Source organism: Engraulis encrasicolus, chromosome 9 (genome assembly GCF_034702125.1).
Source record: "Engraulis encrasicolus isolate BLACKSEA-1 chromosome 9, IST_EnEncr_1.0, whole genome shotgun sequence".
Taxonomy (NCBI): domain Eukaryota; kingdom Metazoa; phylum Chordata; class Actinopteri; order Clupeiformes; family Engraulidae; genus Engraulis; species Engraulis encrasicolus.
The window spans coordinates 56449996-56472495 of NC_085865.1; the positions used below are offsets into that span (position 1 = coordinate 56449996).

General features: G+C 46.0%; 1 protein-coding gene across 2 annotated transcripts in view; it reads right to left on the bottom strand.

Annotated features, from left to right (window-relative positions):
• boc (BOC cell adhesion associated, oncogene regulated) overlaps positions 1–22500 on the bottom strand; it is a 93608-nt gene that overhangs the window by 22612 nt on the left and 48496 nt on the right. For both annotated transcript variants that reach the window (XM_063207487.1, XM_063207486.1), the window contains exons 4-7: positions 19210–19356; positions 14962–15105; positions 14248–14562; positions 1–227 (exon numbers count right to left, since the gene is read on the bottom strand). The exon at positions 1–227 is cut by the window's left edge and continues 70 nt beyond it. In XM_063207487.1, the coding sequence (XP_063063557.1) occupies positions 1–227; positions 14248–14562; positions 14962–15105; positions 19210–19356 (833 nt within the window). The remainder of the gene's footprint in view (positions 228–14247; positions 14563–14961; positions 15106–19209; positions 19357–22500) is intronic.

A 22500-nucleotide genomic window follows, 5' to 3' on the forward strand; every position in this document is an offset into this window, starting at 1 on the left:
GACGCCGTCGTCCTGGGGCCCCACGGCGAGGAGGCGCAGGGATCGCTGGGAGAGGCGGTGGCGCGGGGAGGAAGGGGGCAGGGGCACAGCGTTGTGGAGCCACATGACGCTCGGAGGGGGCTTGCCCGCCCTCACCTGGCACACCAGGCGCACAGAGGAGCCCCACAAAACCTCACCACCACCACCACCACCACCTGTCTGGAGGTCCACACGCACCTGGGGAGGCTCTGGAGGAGGAGGGTGGAGGTGGAGAGAGATAGAGAGACATGTTATTTTGTATTCGTCATTTTGTTGTCTTGTTATTTGTATGCAATGCTTTGAATTTGAGAGAGAGAGAGAGAGAGAGAGAGAGAGAGAGAGAGAGAGAGAGAGAGAGAGAGAGAGAGAGAGAGAGAGAGAGAGAGAGAGACAGAGAGACAGAGAGACAGAAACAGAGAGTGGGAGAGAGTGAAAGAGAGAGAGACAGTAAATGAGAGTACGGAAGGAGAGAGGAAAAAGGTAGAAGAGCAAGAAAGAAAGATACAAAAGATTGCAAGAGAGACAGAGATTGGAGAGGAGATGAGGAGAGAGGGGGGAAAGCAGTGAAGAGGAGATCAGGAGAGAGGAGAAGAGAGGGGAGGAGAGGAGAGAGAAATAGGGGGGGAGAAAACAGAAGCATATTAAAGACGTCTGCATTGTCATATACTGTAGCATGAAAGCCTGATCTACTCAACACTTTTCAGCTACCGACATACACACAAGAGGAGCAATCAAAAGATACATGCAGCTGTGTGTGTGTGTGTGTGTGTGTGTGTGTGTGTGTGTGTGTGTGTGTGTGTGTGTGTGTGTGTGTGTGTGTGTGTGTGTGTGTAGCTTTGTTTATTTTTGTGTGTCTCCCTAATGACTGTGTGTGTACACACATCTGTCCCTGGAGTGGGAACAGTGTCAGTTGTGTGTGTGTGTGTGTGTGTGTGTGTGTGTGTGTGTGTGTGTGTGTGTGTGTGTGTGTGTGTGTGTGTGTGTGTGTGTGTGTGTGTGTGTGTGTGTGTGTGTGTGTGTGTGTGTGTGTTATGCGCATGCCAGTGGAGAGCTTGTGTTCAAGAGTGTGTGTGCTAATACGTGTTTTACATAATACACATCATGGCGCTGAGTGCGTGTGTAGTGTGATGGCTGCGTGTTAATAGACACGTCACCAGAGGTGACCAAAGTAAAAGCAGAAGTACACTTATGGTGTAAGTACAACACTAGCACATGATATACCATAGCATTTACACCATTTACTACATTGTATTTAATGAGGAGGCCAGACATTGTTGTTACTGGAAAAAAAAAAAGGTTTAGTCTGAGGAAGGGCCAGGGTGGCCCGAAACGTCACAAAATAAAATGGCTTACATGGGAGCTCATCAGTGTGCAGTTTTCTTCACTATGTATGGATTAACTTTTTTGAACCTGCAGCTAAGACCAGTCTCTGGATGTGCGTGAGATTCGATTGGGATACTCGTGTTGGAAGGAAACTATGGCAGGTTTTGCTATTTTATTTCTACATTTACTTTGGACTATGTGTGTGCGTGGGTGTGCGTGTGTGTGCGTGTGCGTGTGTGTGTGTGTGTGTGTGTGTGTGTGTGTGTGTGTGTGTGTGTGTGTGTGTGTGTGTGTGTGTGTGTGTGAGAGAGAGAGAGAGAGAGAGAGAGAGAGAGAGAGAGAGAGAGAGAGAGACAAGCAGAGACAGAGAGCTTTATTGGTGCTAAAGTGCCTGATGTCGTTTTTGTTTGCGTTTCTGTGTGTGTGTGTGTGTGTGTGTGTGTGTGTGTGTGTGTGTGTGTGTGTGTGTGTGTGTGTTGGGGCCACAGTACTTGATGGTTGGCTGCCCCTGAATCAGACACACAAGGGAGACCAGCCAGTGAAGAGGAGTGTGTGTATACTGTGTGTGTCTGTATGTGCATGTGTATGTGAGAGAGTGTGTGAATGTGCATGAGAGTGTGTGTGCGTGTGTGTATATTAAAATATGTAGCGTGTGTCTGTGTGTGTGTGTGTGTGTGTGTGTGTGTGTGTGTGTGTGTGTGTGTGTGTGTGTGTGTGTGTGTGTATGTGTGTGTGTGCGTGTGTGTCATTAAGAGTAGTGAGGCCGTCTGGGTCTAATTAGCCTGAGCTGCCGGGAGACGCGCCCACAAAAACAACCAAGCAATCAGGGGGCCGCACACACACACACACACACACACACACACACACACACACACACACACACACACACACACACACACACACACACACACACACAACTGCAGCAATCAGGGGGCCGCACACTGCCGTTAAACACACACACACACACACACACACACACACACACACACACACACACACACACACACACACACACACACACACACACACACACACACACACAAATGCACATGTACATGCAAAACACACACACACACACGCACAAACGTCCCTCTTATACCCTGCTCTCAATAGCTCAGTCCCACCTGCACAAACAGAGTTTACTAGACTCATACAGAGCTCTATTTACACATTCACATTTCTTACACTCAACCAAAACACACACTGTCTCACACTTGTTCTTTTCCTCTCATACCTTATTTTGCAATTCAGATTTGACAAACTACAACCCCCCCCCTAACACACAAACACACACACAAAAACAAACAAACACACACACACACACACACACACACACACACACACACACACACACACACACACACACACACACACACACACACACACACACACACACACACACACACACACACACACACACAGACTGTAAACCCAGTGTCTGTAAGATCAGCTAGTCCCAGCTCTTGATGTTCCTGTAAGCTGATCCTGTAAGCTACGTCATTAGCTGGCTCGTCTATAGCGGGATGGCGACGCGACGCCAGGCTAAAAAGCTCACCAGACTACAGTGTAGCTGACTACAGCAGTACTCTACTCATGCCTTTCAAAATATTCTGGCCAAATGTGGGTTTAACCCTTTTGTGAAGACCTTATGTTATAGCATTACTATCACCAGAATTGTAATGAATAAGTCTGTTATTTAAGGCAGGTAGCCTCATCTGCGCAGAGGCTACAAGCGTGTTTTGCGTCGATGCCAGACTCTGTCACGGGACGAGCGCCGTCTTGCGTAACCCTGTGGTTTCGTCGTCTCTGTGGCGACTACAGAGGCCCATGTGACTTGTAAACAGACGCTCCGACGCGGATGCTTTCATGTGTCGTGAGAAACACTCTCAACTATTCCCAAACTTGGAGCTCAAGTATTCCCAAACTGGACCTGAAATATTCCGAAACTGGCTCCTCGTCGGGCGGCTGGTGCCGTCTTCCAGAACCTCAGGTTCTGAATTCTAGAAGCTTCTCTTCTCTTTTGTTTCTTTTTGTGTTTGCCTTTTCATTCCTTCACATGTGTGTAGCTCTGTTATATCCTCTTTCACAAGTTGCTTTGAATAGGACCACCTGCTTTGTGTCATGTAATGTTAGGTTAAGTGAATGGATCCCTCAGTAATGTGATCAAAACCCAACACTGACCCGTGCCTTGTCTACAAACACCTGCAAAGTCGCGTTGGCGCATATCTCACAGACTCAGTAGGAAACATTAAAATGAGTCTTGCAGGCTCCCGTAGCTAACCAAAGACCATTCCTCTACATGAAGAGCATTCCTCTTCATTCCTCTACTTGTTGGGTTGTCATGTCCTCGTTCACAAGTTGCTTTGCTAACTGTAACGTCAGATATGTGGACTCGAGTCCAGTGACTTGGACTCGAGTCTGACTCGAGTCAACGGTGTGAAGACTTGCGACTTGAAATTTCAAGATCAGAAAGGACTTGCGACTCGACTCGACTTGCACGCCTTTGACTCGGGACTCGACTTGGACTTGACAGTTGTAACTTTCAATGACTTGGCGTGACTTGCCATGTTGGGTCTAAAAAATAAGTCCAAGTCCAACCCTTGTTTTCAGAATGCAACAGCCCGCCCACATTCTTTGTTTGAATCACGTCATTGTCCTAAGCGGTGCTATGCCATTGGCGGCGGCCAGATGCGGCCGGACGCGGCTGGCCTGGACGCGGCGACCAGCGGCAACAGTGAAACACCATTTGCGAGTCTCCAGAACAAACACAGCCTACATTTTAAACCATCGCGGAAGTTAATTTATCTCCCTCTCTGCCCCAACTCCTTTTGCATTCTTAATAGGGTAGACTATGGAAGTTTGCAGTGTGATCAACAAATAGGCTATTTTCTATCAGTGTTGTAGGAAGTGTGTGTGGTGGGGCGTGATGTGCAACACGCGTCTGTAGGCTACAGACGTGAAGCTCTCTCTCTCGCCCCTCGCTTACGACAGAAATTCAGTGAGAACCAAGCTGTCTAAATATTTAGCTAAATGGTGATGGACATTGATTGTTGAACATAGGCTATTTAAGCAGTTGAAATAATAAAAAAAACACACACTGCTGACATAACCGAACCACAGGACTTAATATATTGTTGTTTTATAAAAGAGTACGCCTATCCATTTTGCTTTCCCTGTCCTTTATGAATGCGCTTGCCTTCAGCCCCAAAGGCTGTTACAGTAGGCTATGTCCGCTCCCACACACTATGCTTGCGAGTCAGTCATTTCAAAGTGAAGTGCAGCCTTGCGAATAATTTCCACCATCGCGGACAAAACCACGTTATGATGGATATGTGGCGAGGTAAACGTTACGAATATGGCCTGCTTTTAAGTTTCCCCCAACCCAGGATGTGTCCGTAGGCTATGGCTTGATATCCCAGGGCTATTTCACGACCACAACTCCACGCGCTGAAAATGCATGTTAAGCTCGCGCTTCTCAGTCTAGAAAGAGTAACCTCTCGGTAACATTATTTGCATTGACCAGCCACCATCGGTTGAGTATTAGAATCAATACAAAAAGACACGTTTATACATGTCTTAGTCTTCCAGCATGCAATCGAAAATAGACGAGCAGAGAACACTTGGTCTTGCATCCATCAAAAGAGCTCCACCGGTTGCCTACTTTAGATGCTGGGGGAATGGAAAGGGAAATAATTTAGCCTATAGCCTATTCATGACAGTCTTGCAAAGAGACAAGACAAACGACCAAAATTGTCAAATAATTGGTCAAGGCGCGAGATGAGGAGTACTTCATGGCTATTGGAAAAACTTTGAAGAAACTAAGCGCAAGCAACAATGCTTCCCGCGAAGCTTGCGCTTGAGGGCTATAAACAAGCTATGCGCCCCGAACCTCACTGCTTGTTGTTCGATGACTTGAATCGAAACATTTCTAAGGACATCAGGGCTATCTTTGATTCCTGGAATACCGCCTCAGCCAGCTGAAACCAGAGTAGCAGTGTCCCATGTGTCAAATGGTAAGATAATGCCATACATGTTCCTTGAAAGTTTTAAAACTCAGCATTGACACACTATCATGTCAGCCACATCAGTTCAAACGCAATCTTTAATGCAGCCTGTCGTGAAATTTAAATGTAATGCGAGGTAGAGGTTGCAAGCTACTGCTGAGCAGCGCAAGACATGGGCATGGGTCGGCTCCCGTGGATAAAAAGCATGTTCTCTCTCGCGTGCTGCTCCCAGCCCAATCCTTGCGCGCGCGAACCTTGTCGTGGTGTCGACACCGCTTTATCTTATGTTTCTCACAGTTCGAACTACATGCTTTGTTTGGTATTTTGGGGGAGTGTGTGGAGTNGCAATTACCGCTGCTTGGAAATGACACGTTAGAGCTACACGACGCCAGCACTGGAGAACTGGGATGTAACCCTGTTTTCCAAATTAACAAAAATTAGGAAACATAGAAGCAGAACTTTGTTTGGCTACAATCTATGACCAGGACAGTGAACTTAATCTTTTTGAAGAGGCATGAAGAGCATACAAGTGCCTTTGTGGGGGAGGAGAGGGCGATTGGGGAGAACACGGAGACAAGAGCATGGCGCGAGGCGCATATTCGTTCGGGAAAAATGAGAGCGAAATGTTGGATAGGGCATTACACACCTTCCTTCTTCCCACACTGTAGAAGCGCAGAACAAGGTTGCCTCGTTGCCATAACTGACATTCTGCAACGCTAACGCCATGTTTATTTGACAGCGTGCTGGCGAATAGTCTAGTAGCCTAATATAATTAACAAGACGTGGATTAATGACTGTGCAAACAGAGTTCTAGTTAACTTGGACTGTGACGCAGTAAAAATGGTTGGTGATGGGGGAAAGCGACAATGCCGATATCAGCTTCAACTATAGTAGAGTAGACTCAGGCGCGGTTCTTGCATAGAGGCGTTGCTAGGCAACCGCCTTAGGCCCCGCCTTAGCCCCCCAAATTTAGGGGCCCCATCTGACTGGGAGCGGAACATTTCACATAGTAATTGGGGCCCCTTTGGACAGTAATTCACAAATAAATGGTAATTTTCATAAATAATGAATTTTGTATGTTTAAATTGGAAATAAGAGCAACACAATACATTACAAACAAATACAGATCCCGTGCACACCCCTCTCTTTCGTGTTAAAATGGAATATTCCATCCATGCATGCCATGTGCGCGAGACGAGTTCCAAAACATTCGCTACGTTCCCTCACAACATGCCTGCGCATATCTGCACAGCTCAAATGCGCACAATGCGTAATTACGGCGCATTCGGAACGCACTGTGAGTGCGCATTGCTGCCCATATATGCGCAGCGGGTCCCTCCGCGAACGCGCTGAAGACGGAAGCGACTCAAGCGAGGTGACTGACATTTCTAGGTGGTGAACAGACATGCGAGTTTTGTGCTTTCCTGAATATGGATAACACTGTGCGTAAATGTTTTAAAACTCCAACATCGGTAACTTTGGATAACCCACGACATGACATGTTAGAAGCCTGGACTATCTCCGTGGATCGGACAGCGACAAGGAAACGTGCCCTACACTGTAGCACTAGCAGGTCAACTACTGTGGCTATCCCCACTGATGGATCTGTGAATGGCCGCGGCACTGATAACCCGGTCCCCAAGTTTTGTTGAATGAAATACCTCGTTAGATATTTTGTTTCAAAAAGGCGTTGCTTTTCCTCTAGATGTGAACTGGAATTGGCTCGAGTAAGTTATTCCATTGAAAAGGACGCAGCCTTTAAGCGCTTGCACGGTGCATCGGTTACTGTATCATCAGACAACCTTCTCAATCTCTCTGAAATGATTTCAGAAACATGCTGTCGAAATTTGGAAAGGTTTAAACAAGCATGCAGCTTTCAAGGAACATTCTGTAACTTGATGCGATGTGGCGAGATTTAGAACATCGCAGAATTAGCTGACATGTCAGCCATAGCTCCAGTAGATATGCTGGAGTTTTTAATAATGAACTGCGTTACGTGGCGATATTGCTGGCTAGTTTCTGGATGCTAACAGGAGGTGATGTGGAAGTTCAGCCTGGAGAAACGCCGACGTGATTGACAAAAGACAGCGCAACTCTACTCATAGTAAGTCACATTGATTGTGTGTGTGTGTGTGCGCGCGCGCTTGTGTGTGTGATGGCAAATTGGCAATTGGAACTATTGCTACTACTATGCCTCAGTTGGTTGGTTTGGAATTCACCCGCCGTGGTGTTTTTGTTTTGTAGCCAATTCAGTTTGAGATGCTTGCTGCTCGCCGTCCAATACGTCATGTGCACACGCAGTTGGTGGTGTGGCGGTGGTGGCATTTGGGCAAAATGATACACTGCAATCTTACTGTCTATTTTTATGTGTGTCTGTGAGGGAGCGACTGCTACCTTTCTGTCAAGGATGTGTTGGTAACAAGCGGAGTGAAGATGATGAGGCACGAAGCTGGAAGTAGCAAATATATTTTAGGCCTTTTTATTTACATTTTCACCAGACATTAGAAAATAAATGTGCACGTGGGCATCAAAACACATGGACAGGACACTTCTGGCAAACAAAATACGACAGTCTTCAAAATCACTTCTGCAGCATCAAAGTCTAACAGCACAACGCTCTGCTTACACCGATATGCAGCAGTTTTACGCGAAGCCACCTCCTACTGGTTACCAGGTGCTTCTCAATCAAAATCGCTCACATCAACGATTTGACTACGGCTTAAATACACCCATTTCCTAGGGCCAGCCAATTATTCACTAATTCAATTACTCACTCAACGCTGCATGACTAGAATAGCCTACGCGATTGGTCTCACAATTCCTTCCGACCATCGCCAAACAAAAACAGCCAGTTTAAACACAATACTCAAAACATAACCACATAGAACGCAGATTGCCCAAGTACACATTCATAATCGTCACAAATAATAAACATGACAAAATCCCCACACATTTCCCCTCCCAAAAGTCACTGATGGAATCCTGCCATTGACGGTGCGCGCCTCCGCCCATGGCCATGACAATGTTCGGAGAAAGTGTTTCATTGCGAGCGCAGGTGTGCCAGTGTGCTCGTGTACGAGTGTGTGCGCGTGTATTTTCGCTCGCCAAAGTCCCGACAGTTCAGTAAACACAAATGTTCATAAATACACCGTTAGTGAGTTTTAAAAATAGGCTAACTTAGCCAGTGAGAAGGAGGAGGGAAACTTCACCTTCTCACAGTGTCGTTGAACTTTAATATGTGTTTGCCACTGCAATGGTCTGGGTAGAGAGAGAGAGAGAGAGAGAGAGAGAGAGAGAGAGAGAGAGAGAGAGAGAGAGAGAGAGAGAGAGAGAGAGAGCGAGAGAGAGAGAAGGCTTTGATGCCCATGTGTAATTGATTGATGTGCATGTGAAGATTGCAATGTTGAATATGTCATCATTGAATACTGTCTAAATGTCTAAAGCAAAACTTGGCCCAAGCACATTATGTTCAAGAGGTCTTCTGACTGTTGTAGAGAGCTTAGTTTTTGAATTGTGTATCTGTGATACAGAAGATGCTGTGAGCTAAGCATCTCTTAGCAAGCCTATTAGGCTATTATTAGGCCTATTATTTTTCAAGGGGGGGGTACACACTTGGGTGGGCCGGTGGGCTGGTGGGCCGATGGGCCCCCTAGCTAACTTCGCCTTAGGCCCCCAAATGGCTAAGTCCGCCACTGAATAGAGTAGAGTAGAGTAGTAGAGTAACTTTATTGGTGCCCAGGGGGGAATTCAGGAAATTCATCATTACTTTACCAGGAATTTAATCCAACTAACTAGGCCTACTTTGTCCTAGGGCTGGGCGATTCACCCTGAAAAAAAAATCAAGATTTTTTCATTGCCAAACTCGATTCACGATTCACGATTCGATTCAATCCCCCCCCCCCCCCCCCCCCCCCCCTCCCCAAAAAAAAAAACAAAACAAAACTTGTTGAGCTCTCTAGGCCCCAACGTGGTGTGTGTGTGTGAGAGAGAGAGACAGAGAGAGAGAGAGACAGAGAGATTGACAGAGAGATTGACAGAGAGATTGAGAAGTAGGCTCTGTTTGTGTGGCGATGCCTCTGGTGTGTGTGAGTGAAGCCTACTCGGACTGGACCAGTTTATATGGACATGGGGTAGCCTATAGCAGAGGTTTTCAAAGTGGGGCCTGGGGACGCCTGGGGGGGCGTGAGAGGATGCCAGGGGGGCTGTGGCAGATTGGCAGGGAAAATATAGCAAAATGAATTGAATGACCTAAGTAGCCAAAATAAACCAAAAATAGGCTTAAATCCCAAAGGAATATTTTTTTTCTTTACAATATTTATTTATTGTGCTTTCTGTAGTACCTGAATGGTCTACAAAAACTTTATCAAGGTGTGAGACTGGGTGCACAGAAAAAAAGTGTGGCACGTCCCATGTCAGGGGGGGCTTGGCTGTATCTACCTGTATGTGGAGGGCTCATAGTAAAGTTTGGGAACTCCAGGCCAAAATAGCCTGATGTAATTTATCTCAGGACATTGGTAATAGAAATTACCAATTGGGATTACATTGAAACATCTCAGAGAAAGAACAAAACATGTGAGGGGTAAACACTCAGGCACTGTTGAGATTTGTCGTCACGTGCCATCCATCCCCACAATAGGCTATATTAATGATGCATTATAGTACAGATGTATGGAGGCTCTTGTCCCAGATGAACAAATTTAGCAATTGCCAGCTGGTTTCCCATCAGAGCCCATAGTAATGCGTCTGAATACATGTCGATGCATCTGAACACTGCTGCGTTAACACAGCGAAAACATTTTGGAGCAACGCCCTAAAACAATGCTTACTTCAAGACGGTAACGTTTGCAAGCCTCAGTAGATTAGATATCGCGTTTCATGCATTTAATCAGACATCAGCGCATTCGCACAGGATTAGAACCAGTTTTACTGCCGGTAATTTCTCCAGACTGCAACAGGTGGTAAAACTCTCGGCGAAGTTTACCGATATCGCCGCTATCTTTACTGACATGGCGCGTTCAGACGCGGTTACTTTACCACAAGTCTCCTAACTAGTCCCGTGGGGCTTTAGAGAGAGGGGGAGAGAGAGCGCGCGAGAGACAGAGTGCTCCGGTTGCTTGGGTGTGTGTGTGTGTGAGAGAGAGAGAGAGAGAGAGCTAGCGAGAGAGGGAGGGAGAGAGATTCCTTTCAACTCACATATGTTGGATGTAGGGATGCAAACGATTAATCGATTAATCGACTTTAATCGATCAATGCATTAATCGATTAAAAAACATTAATCGCAATTAATCACAAATTCAACTGACAAGAGACCCAGGTGAAATGGCTATGTGAAGAGTGTGTGTGAAGAGGGGTGTGAATAGTGGGAATATTAAATCACCTTTAGATTAAAGAATTGAAATAGAATGAATTTAAATGTAGTATTTTTTCTCAATTTTTAATTTCAATTTTTAGATTTAGTAATTTCTTTTTCGAGAAACATTGAGATTTTGGGGGGAAAACTGCGCTTATCAATTAATTGTAAGTCGATCGATAAGGCAATCAACTAATGATTAATGAATTAATCAATAATTTGCATCCCTAGTTGGTTGAGATAATATAGGCGAGGAAGCAGCGCATCCAAAACTTTAAGCATGTGTTGAAAACCTCTCTTCTCTCAATAAATTGGAAGCATATCGTAGTAGGTAGTTCTAGCCTAATTGCATCCGTGATTGCTTTCCACCCTGCGCCACTCTTGTGGTAAGGGTAGAGTAGTTTGTTTAGCATTTTCTCCACGAGATGTTTTCGTTTCAAATATTAAGCCCATACGACTTCATTGCGAGCGTCGACGTTGCGCAACGGACGTCAGCGAGAACTTGTTGTCACGATGTGGGTGTTATTAAATACAGCGCATTTAAAGTCAGCCACAAATATGAACGAGACGATGAGCTCGCACCGGTTTGCTCTACTAACACACCACGTGTGAGGAGTGGGGGGACAGGCAGTGAGGAGGAGCTGAAGTGGGGACCTGCGCAAACTTGTGTAGAGGTGTGAGACAAGACCCATATACACACGTGAGTGAGTTGTTGACCAACCAGTTCATGGGCGCGTGACCTCGGAGGCAGTCCGCCGACGAGCGCCGACGAGCGTCGAAGGGGATAAGCAACTGCAGAGGTTGCAAGATCTGACTGCAGCCGCATTCATCCCGCGATAGTTTTACACCATGTGACATGTCACCTCGTCAACGCAACGTCGACGAAATTTCGAAGTTTGACAGGAAATCTAACCGTCATGCAGCATTTTCCATCCAGGGTGCATTGCTGTCTAAATGCGCATTCATGCGTTGACACATCTCGATCGCACCTAGTGAAACATGCCTGTAGTCCGGCTGCTACGACGTACAGCTTATGACAACACTGTCATTCACAATTTACAAAGTGGTAGGTTGTTTAATTCATCATTGGCAAAACGATAGGAGGTAGTGTCTCCTTTTTTGAACAGGAGCCCGTATTCCTCACCCGTTTCACTATATTTCTGTCAAACCATTTCACTCACCACGTTTGTTTGTGCATGTAATGGGGGAGGAGACACAGAGAATGCACTAGGTAGGCTAGACCTACGTCTTCGCCAAGTGGCGAACGTAATGCAATGCGCTGTGCGCTTGGATACATAAACTGACAGATGATAAAAAAAAATAAAAATAAAAAAATCGTATAACGCGATTTCTCAAAAAAACAAATCGATTTGACGTTCAAACTCGATTTTAAAATCACATCGATTTTTTGCCCAGGCCTACTTTGTCCTCATTTCTTAGCCCATATGGACAAGTGGCTAAATACTGTTGGCACGTAGCCTACAGCAGAATAGCCTAGTGCTGCACCATGCATGTGTTCATTGGTGGGTTCACAGTTATGACACTGTCAATGCTCAGCTTTTGGTTCACAGATAATGGGATGAAGTGAACATCATGGACCAGCTGAGACAGGGCTGCCTGCTGAGCTGTGCTGTTAACTCATCATCCTGTCTCACATGTGTAGCCCCACCCCCCATACGCACACACACACACACACACACACACACGCACGCACGCACACACACACACACGCACACACACACTGGGCTCAATTAAAAAAAAAAAGAAATTGATTACCCCTGCTGTATGTCATATCTTGATGAGAATGGTGAGCTTAATATGGTACCTTAGGGAAAATGGCGTCTTTTAAAGCCAAACCAAAATGTTTACATTAGTCGAGTGTTACACTACAGTAAAGAGAGGGGGGGGTAGCACCTGTAAGACATGAATAGGCTACTACTTTCACCCTTGGCCTTTGTGGGTAAATTCAAACATAGTACGCTGAAAGTGTGAATCCGCGTTTTCAGGTCGGAAGTGTAATATGCCCCCCTAATGTCTTGACAAAACCTTCCAGCCAAAGCTGTCAGCGGCCCTGCCTGTGCTCCTAGTGAAAAAGTTAACCATAGTCCTGTACTTAGCGTTATGCTGGAGTCTGTATAACTTACAACCTTGACTAGATATGACCGGCCCACCACAAAGACCAGGGTGGAGTAGTGGAATAGGTTTATGCCATCAGATGATGGAACGGACACACACACATACGCACACATTCTTGCAAACAGGACTATTTGCCCACTGGACAGTAAATATTTGGCATATGGTTGCTCCTTTGTTTAAGTACAAATTCACATGAAATGTATTTTTATGTGAAAAAAAATATGAAATTAAATGTCATTTTACATACACAGCACAAGCAGTAGTTTGGTTTAGACTGATTTCTCAGCAACTGTTTTAGTAATTGTCATCATTTAACTCAGGTCTCATTATTATACTAATGAATGTATGATCGAAATTGTGATTGCAAATAGAAAATCCCTTTGTGACTTGTTAAGGACTTGAAAAAAAATGAGACTTGGACTTGGACTTGACTTGGCTGGGGTACGACTTGGACTTGGTACTTGACTCGGACTTGAGTGGAAAGACTCGAGACTTACTTGTGACTTGCACATTAGTGACTTGGTCACACCTCTGTGTAACGTAACGAAAATGCAAAATTGACCCTGACACTGGCCCTTGCCTTGAACCCCAAGAGCTGTAAAGTCAGTTTTGGCACATGCATGTCTTACATTTAAACATTAAAATGACGTGATAACATGAAAAAAAGCAACCCGTAGCATTAAAATTAAAACGTTCACATGAGCATGGGCTCCCGTAGTTCACAATAGAAAACACTAAAACATTAAAAACTAAACACCAACAACACCAGAATTTCCAGGAAATCCAACACACCTCTGACCCTACACATCCAGCACACCATCTATTCTCACTCCTACCATCAGGGAGAAGGTACCGCAATATCCCATGCCAAACCACGTTTTAGGGACAGTACCTACCCACAAGCTATTCATCACTGGAATATGTGCTAGCACTTTACAGTTACTCCACTGCCTATCCTACCTACCTCCCTTAGTTATTTTGCAAAATATTACTTCAGCTGTCCTCTATGCAACCAATGCACTTTTCAATGTTTTTGCCATTTGAATTTTGCCATTGTTATTTATGTGCCCCCCTTGGCTTTTGCCATGTCCCCCTGATTGCATTGCTTGGATTTGTGAGCACACCCAAGTGCATTCTGTTTTTGAAGAGCTTCTTTGCAAAATAACTGATACGCATTTTGAGAAATTGACAATTTTGTATTGGGCATTGCATATAATTACAAAATGCTTTTTAAATAGGTGTAAAAAAGTATGGTCTCAAAACATTTGAATGGCAAGAATTCACACATAGATGACATTTGAACAGTCATTCAAAGTCAAAAAATGGCGTTTACATCCTTTTGCAATGAAACTCTTCACTTTGTATACTGTAATAAACTTGAACTTGAAAATGGGTCTCGTGGGCCACCATACTCACCGAAGACCTGTACGTCGTACTGCACGGTGGCGGCGGTGCTGAGCCGGTTGGAGGCGGGGCCTAGTCCATTGGAGGCGTGGCACGTATATGTCCCCGAGTCGCTCTCAGCCGCTGCGTCTATCAGCAGGTTGCTAAGCAACAGGCGGGTGTGGTTGTGCTGCCGTAAAGGGAGAGGCTGGCCGTCCTTGGCCCATGTGACCTGTGGCGTGGGCATGCCGCTGGCGACACACTCCAACACCAGCCGCTGGCCCTTGGTCACCATGATGGCCCGCGAGTCAGGAGGGTAGATGATGCGTGCCGCCTCGGAGGTGGAGCCTAGAGCAGAGGATGATGGGAAATGGAGTTTAATTACAGGTGTGCACGTTACTTCAGTGTTAACCCATGATGAGAAAATCGTCTAGTAGAGAAAGAGAAGTCAAACTCTGCCAAATCAATGCAAAGGAGTGTGCTCAAGTTTGGTCTCCTAAGGGGGCATTGTCCCCTCCTCATCTGTACGTGTGTGTTTGTGTGTGTGTGTGTTTGTGTGTGTGTGTGTGTGTGTGTGTGTGTGTGTGTGTGAGAGAGAGAGTGTGCGTCTGTGTGTGTGAGACTCGAGCGTATGCGAACACAGTGTGTGCGGTAGTGTGTGTGTGTGAGTGTGTGTGCTGGACTCACGGCGTCCGCGTAGGCGGTCGGCGGACAGTGTGTGTGTGTGAGTGTGTGTGTTGGACTCACGGCGTATGCGTAGGCGGTCGGCGGAGGTGGACGTCTTGGTCTCCATCGTGATGGGATTATATGCTGCACAAGTGTACGCTCCCTCGTCCTGCTGCGTCGCGTTGGCGATCTGCAGGTTACCCGACGGCATGATCAGGTAGTTACCTACGGAGGAAACACACACCCACGCACACACACACATGCACACATACACACACACAGGAGCACCGGTGAGGCCAACAATAAGTCTACGAAGTGTTTTTGTTTCGAACCCTCCTTAGTTACACCGTGGCTTTAGATTGTGTTTTTATAAATTACACAAGTACAAACGGACACACACACACACACACACACACACACACACACACACACACACACACACACACACACACACACACACACAGCTCTGCTGAGTCCAATTACGATACAGCCTGTTTTTGTTTAGGAGCAGCCCTGGTTACACGGCGGGTTTGAAGTGTTTTTTTTTCTGGAGGTAGAGAGCTGCAGGCAGGGCAGGGTCACTGGCAGCTTTGGCAGGGCCCAAGACAATCATCTCAAAGGCCCCCCGACTCAGTACATATGATGATGATGATGGCAATAATGAGGACCCAATTCTGGGCCCCTTCTCTTCCTGGGCCCGGGACAACTGACCCCTCTGTCCCCCACTCTGTTGGTTTCCCTGGCTGCAGGTATTAATGACACACACACATACACACACACACACAGAGCAGGCTGATAATAACACACTGTAACTCCTACAGCTGTTCAGCTCCGCAGCCAAAGGGTGGAAAATTCCAGAAACAGAATGCTGGCGTGCATGTTCCAGAATCAGAACACTGGCGTGCGTGTTCCAGAATCAGAAAGCTGGCTGGCGTGTGTGTTCCAGAATCAGAACGCTGGCTGGCGTGTGTGTTCCAGAATCAGAATGCTGGCTGATGTGCATGCGTGTCCCAAAATCAGAATGCTGGCTGGCGTGCGTGTTCCAGAATCATAATGCTGGCTGGGGTGCATGCGTGTCCCAAAATCAGAATGCTGGCTGGCGTGCGTGTTCCAGAATCATAATGCTGGCTGGGGTGCATGCGTGTTCCAGAATCAGAATGCTGGATATGGCGCGTGGGTGTTTCAGAATCAGTATGCTGGCTGGGGTGTGTGCATGTTCCAGAATCAGAATGCTGGCTGGGGTGTGTGCTCCTGAGCTGCCACTGAGGTTCTGCTTCAGTGATGCAACAACAAGCATCCGGATTTCACTCATCACATCCACATCTGCAGGCGCTAATGAGCATGCTCACAAGTAACACTCCATGACCCCCTTAATGAGCACGCTCACAAGGACCCTTCACCACACCAGCAGCACTTTCCATCTCAGCGCTAGAGACCGTTAGAGAGGAGGTGCCCGTGAAGACAGTGAAGGCTGCTCGCTCTTAGGAGTAGAGTGCTTTAAAAGAACTAAAAGTACTAAGTAGAGAGTAAAAAAGTAAGTAAAAACTATGCCATGTCTTCCTTCTGACAGGTGACTTCACTGACAGCCAGAGATCAAAAGTAAAAGTAAAAGTAAAAGTAAAAAAGGAGACACAGTTTCCTTCCAACACAGGTAACTTATTTCAGTAACCAGTAGGCTTGTGTACTATAACAATCAGCTGACAATGCGCTGGTTGGATCAAGTTTGTGTTGGGTTCTTGTTAGGTTTTTCTGTAACTTGTTAGGTCTTATGTTATGAATTATGTAATATCATGTGCTGGTGTTGTTTATGCTTTAAGCTTTAGATTTGTAAAAACTTTTCTCAACAAACTCAATGTAGCCTATGAAAGCAGCACAGAGCAGCGGCAAGACCCGAGCCCACCACTAGAGGGGAACCTCGACCCTGAGCAAGAAACAAATGCATAGATCAATGGAGGCACTCAAGAGAAGAAGAACAACACTCGACTACAGACAAGAAACAGCTGCCAGCCGCCAGCATACCAGCAGCACTCACACAGGAGTGTGTGTGTGTGTGTGTGTGTGTGTGTGTGTGTGTGTGTGTGTGTGTGTGTGTGTGTGTGTGTGTGTGTGTGTGTGTGTGTGTGTGTGTGTGTGTGTGTGTTGGGGGGGTGGGGGGGGGCATGAGGAAGGGGAGAAAAAAGACTGAGAGAAAAAAGGACAGAAAATAAATTAGGGAGGAAAATAAACACGAGTATTCCCAGTTTCAACATTCCCCAGATAAGAAGCTTATCAGGAGAGTTACGATGGAGTGATACGACTGATGAGGAGAGGAGAAATATGTAGTAGGGAGGAACACAGGAGAGGAGAAGAGAGGGGGAGAGGGGGAGAGGAGAGGAGGCAGGAGAGGAGAGGAAGGGGGAGAGGAGGAGGAGAGGAGGAGAGGAGAAGAGAGGAGAAGAGAGGGGAAGAGAGAGGAGAGTAGAGGAAAGGAGAGGAGGGGTAGAGTGGAGGAGAATGGGAGAGGAAAGGAGAGGAGAGGAGATGAGGAGAGAGGGTAGAGGAGGGGGAAGAGAGAGGGAGAGGAGAGGAGAGTAGAGGCAAGGATAGGAGGAGTAGAGTAGAGGAACAGGGGAGAGGTGAAGAGTGGGGGATTATGCATGAGATATGAAGGGGGACAGATGGGACTTTTAACTTGCACAGGGGACCAGAGCAGAGGAGAAGAAGAGGAGACGGGAGAGGAAGAGAAGAGAGAAAAAGAGAAGAATTAGTGAAGCAGAAAAAGAACAAAACAAGAGGAGAAGAGAAGAGAGGGGGAGGGGAGGGGTCATAGGGGAGGAGGAGGGGTCATGGATGAGGGGCGAGGCTTAGACCAAGACACAGGAGTTGGGCTGAGGAGACACGAACAGACAGGCAGAATAAGAGAAGGGAAAACCAGAGTTGTATAAAGTAGAAGTAGAACTACTCTTACAAATGTAATTACAACACTAGTGGTATGATATTACATGGTTTCAACTTTGTAATATCACATGTAATAACACAGCCAGCATGTTGGATAATTTTCAATGCTACTGTGCCTCCATTTTCATTCCTCAATATTGCTATTAGCACATGATGTACAAGTGGGTAAGATTGAGTGCAACAGACTGCAACAGGTCAAGTCAAGTCATATTTGAAGAGCTTTGTTGCAAAATTGATCTATTCATTTTGGAACATTTCGGGAAATTTACATTTTTGTATTGGGCATTGCATTGCAAAATGCATTTTATATAGGTTTAAAAAGTATGTCCTCGAAATATATGAATGGCACATAGATGAAAAGACGTCTAAACAGTCATAATAAAATGCGAAAGTAAAATAATAGCGCTCATGTCATTTTGCAACAAAACTCTTTATTTATTTGTATAGCCCATTTTATACACAGAAAAGCAACCCAATGTGCCTCACAACCACCATACATACCCCACTGAGTGCAATAGGGCAGAATATGTCATAAATGAGCAACACCGCTCATTTTGTGGGCACACACGAATGCATTCCTAGCAACAGAATTTCTATACTGTTGAAAAGGATCAATTAACTTGTAACATGAAAATTAATGCTTCACTATGTATGACCTGCTGAGCTTAAAAAGGCAAGAAAGCAGAGATAGCAGAGAAGACAACTGTCTACGGGAGAAACGGACAGCGCAGCCTCATGTTGAAGCTGTGTCGGCACTTAAGAACCCCCACCCAACCCTGTCTGCAGCCTTCCGATTTGATAACGCCTTGCAGATAAGTAGAAATACACAATCTTCCTGCGCTAGTAGGCTAGGTCTTGATGTTATGAAAATGTTACCATCGCTTCCAGCGTAATCTGTTTTAGGAATATTATTACTGTGTTTGGGTGCATGTGACCACTTTCTCACATGAACCCCAGACAATTGGCGCCGTGCGGCATCCTCCAGAGCTGGTGTGTGAATGTGGGAATGTGTATGTGTATGTGTATGTGTATTTTGAAAGCACTTTGAGTCAACGTCATTGTAGTGATATGGCATTATATAAATACATGTTGTATTGTATTGTATTGTGTAAGCAGGGGTGTAAATAATAATTGAATGGTATCGATGCATCGATCCTACAGCCGGAATTCAATCAATCGATTCATCCACAAGAAAATCGATTAATCACTATTAATCAATTTTTTTTATTATTGCACTCAATTTTTTGATGCTTTTTATTTTGCTCATGCAGTAGTAGTGAATCTAGGAGCATTCTTGGGTATCTAAATAATCAAATCACTGCCGTAAGAAATTGAAATTGAATGGCCATGAAGGCTCTGATTCACACCCCTAGAATTGTGTATATACGTTACCTTTGGATGCCTCGAGCCACTCCTGCCGAACGCTGTAGCGCACCTGAGCCTTGGGCTGGCTCTCCGGCAGGTGGCATTCGATGACCGCCGTGTTCCCCTCATCCACCTCTATCTCCTGCTGGTCATCTGGCTCAAAGTCACGCAGCTCTGATACACACACACACACACACACACACACACAAAGAAAAGATAAACCAATGTCAGAACAATCAACTACACAGACCAGACTTCACTTCTGCTTATATACGCTACTGCATTCCTTTATAAGTACACACGCACACACACACACACACACACACACACACACACACACACACACACACACACACACACACACACACACACACACACACACACGCACACACGCACACACGCACACACACAGACACACACATAAACACACACACTGCTTACAGATCAAACTGATTTGCAGTGCCCGGCAGTGGTTGGTGGCTGTGTGTGTGTTGGTGGTTGTCTCTAAGCCTTTTGGGCGGCTGCCATTTTCAGTCCATCCAGTGTGTGTGTGTGTGTGTGCATGTTTGTGCGTGTCTGTGTCTGTGTCTGTGTCTGTGTCTGTGTCTGTGTCTGTGTTAGGAATGGACTGGCTAGCTGCTGTATGCTTTGGGATTGGAAACAGACAGACCGACCGACACAAGCACACATTGACACGCTCACACACGCACACGCACGCTGGAAGGACTGAAAATGGCAGCCGCCCAAAAGGCCTAGAAACAAGCTTTACACACACACACACACACACACACACACACACACACACACACACACACACACACACACACACACACACACACACACACACGCACACACACACGCACGCACGCACACACACACACTTGCAGAGCCCAAAAGGCCCAGAGACAGCCAGTCTGCAGAGTGTGACCTTTGGCACTTGCACCCCCATCCCCACTCTCCTGCCCTGGAATGGGGTCATAGGCCAGGAGTCAGGGGTCGTCTTCCTCTTGGGTTAGTGTGTGTGTGTGTGTGTGTGTGTGTGTGTGTGTGTGTGTGTGTGTGTGTGTGTGTGTGTGTGTGTGTGTGTGTGTGTGTGTGTGTGTGTGTGTGTGTGTGTGTGTGTGTGTGATTAGGCTGAGGGCTCCACTTAGGTTTCAGGGAAGGAAAACCAGTTTGGATTGCAATCATATAGCACAGCTACACACACACAGACACACACAAACAGACACAGACACAGACACACACACACACACACACACACACACACACACACACACACACACACACACACACACACACACACACACACACACACACACACACACACACACACACACACACAACTAGGGCTAAAGGGAGACACAGAAACGAGAGAGAGGAATCTGATATATGAAACTAAGCCTGCTCTGGATGGAGCAAATCTATAAAGTTAAGTGGCAACACATGTGCACTGAACAAAGAAACAGAAAGAAAGAAAGAAAGAGAACGGCTAAATGTCGCTAACACAGAGCAACCAACTGAAGAAAAGGTGAAGCTAACAGTACGAAGCTAACTGAAGCAGGATAACTGAGAGATGCTAATAGCAACGCCAGAATCGTCTTTGATTTGAGCAACAGTCAGACTTCTCCATGGATGGTGACTAAGCCATTTAAAAAATATATATTTTTAACATTAAATAAAAGCTTAAAATACTCTATTCATTTAAAAAAAAAAAACGTACTTGATGCTGCTTCAAGTGGCTGAGAGGCTAACAGAAGATACCTAAAAGAAGGTAACATTACCTCAGTTGCTAACTTTGAGGATATCTACACTGTACCTCTCCTAGCTGAGGTAAAGATTTCATCCGTGACCGTATCTAGCTGTTCCAAGGCGAGGGTATTTACGTATTACACAGTGCAGTACACACAGCACACACGCACACACACACACGCACACACACACGCACACACACACACACACACACACACACACACACACACACACACACACACACACACACACACACACCCCCCTACCTTGCTGTTCTGAGACAGACTGCTGGGGGGGCATAGGTAGAGGTGTGTGTGCCATTGTAAACATCAGAACATTAGTGTGTGTGTGTGTGTGTGTGTGTGTGTGTGTGTGTGTGTGTGTGTGTGTGTGTGTGTGTGTGTGTGTGTGTGTGTGTGTGTGTGTGTGTGTGTGTGTGTGTGTGTGTGTGTGTCGTTGGAACATTAGAGGTAATTATCTGTGTGCGTAATTAGTGGAAAATCCTCCTCAGCTAGAACATGCAAGTCCTCTCACATACTGGCCTGTGTGTGTGTGTGTGTGTGTGTGTGTGTGTGTGTGTGTGTGTGTGTGTGTGTGTGTGTGTGTGTGTGTGTGTGTGTGTGTGTGTGTGTGTGTGTGTGTGTGTGTGTGTGTGTGTGTGTGTGCCGAGGTGTCTGTATGTGTGTGTGTCGAGGTGTGTGTGTGTGTGTGCAAGAGTGGAATGTGAGGGGATGGTGCTCTGCTCACATGGGAAAAGGTGAAGGTAAGTGCTTGGCTTTGATAGACACACACACACACACACACACACACACACACACACACACACACACACACACACACACACACACACACACACACACACACACACATTCCAACAAAGATGAGAATCCCAGGACATGTCAGCATGATGAGTCTTTTTATGTGTGTGTGTGTGTGTGTGTGTGTGTGTGTGTGTGTGTGTGTGTGTGTGTGTGTGTGTGTGTGTGTGTGTGTGTGTGTGTGTGTGTGTGTGTGTGTGTGTGTGTGTGTGAGAGAGAGAGAGAGAGAGAGAGCTGATATGGCAGAGATGGGGGGGCTCTAGGAGGAGTGTGATGCTTCGTTTGCTAAATCAATCAGAGAGCATTTTACAACTCCCCCTACACACACACACACACACACACACACCACCCTAACCCTCCCGCCCCCAGCATTCCTTTCTGTCTTCCCTCCCTTCTGTCTTCATATCTCTTCCCTCCTCTCTTCTCTCCATCTCTTCCCCTCCCTCTCCCTGCCCTCTCCTCTCCACCCATCCCTCTCCTCCAGTGCTGGGAAAGTTACTTTGAAAAAGTAAGGAAAAGTATTTTTTGCGTTACTTTTTTTTGCTTAAAATGTCAAAGAAACAGTTAAATGGGGTTTTCATCCTTGTTCTGTGATGTTACTTTGGCTGTGATTTTGCTATCAAATATCTTCATGACCTATCAATGGTGAATGTTAATACAGTTCAGGGTTCGTTCCTGTCCGTTTTGGTCCGTTCCGGTGATTAGGTACACCCTCCAGTTCACAAAGTTTTTAGGGATGTGCTCATTTCTC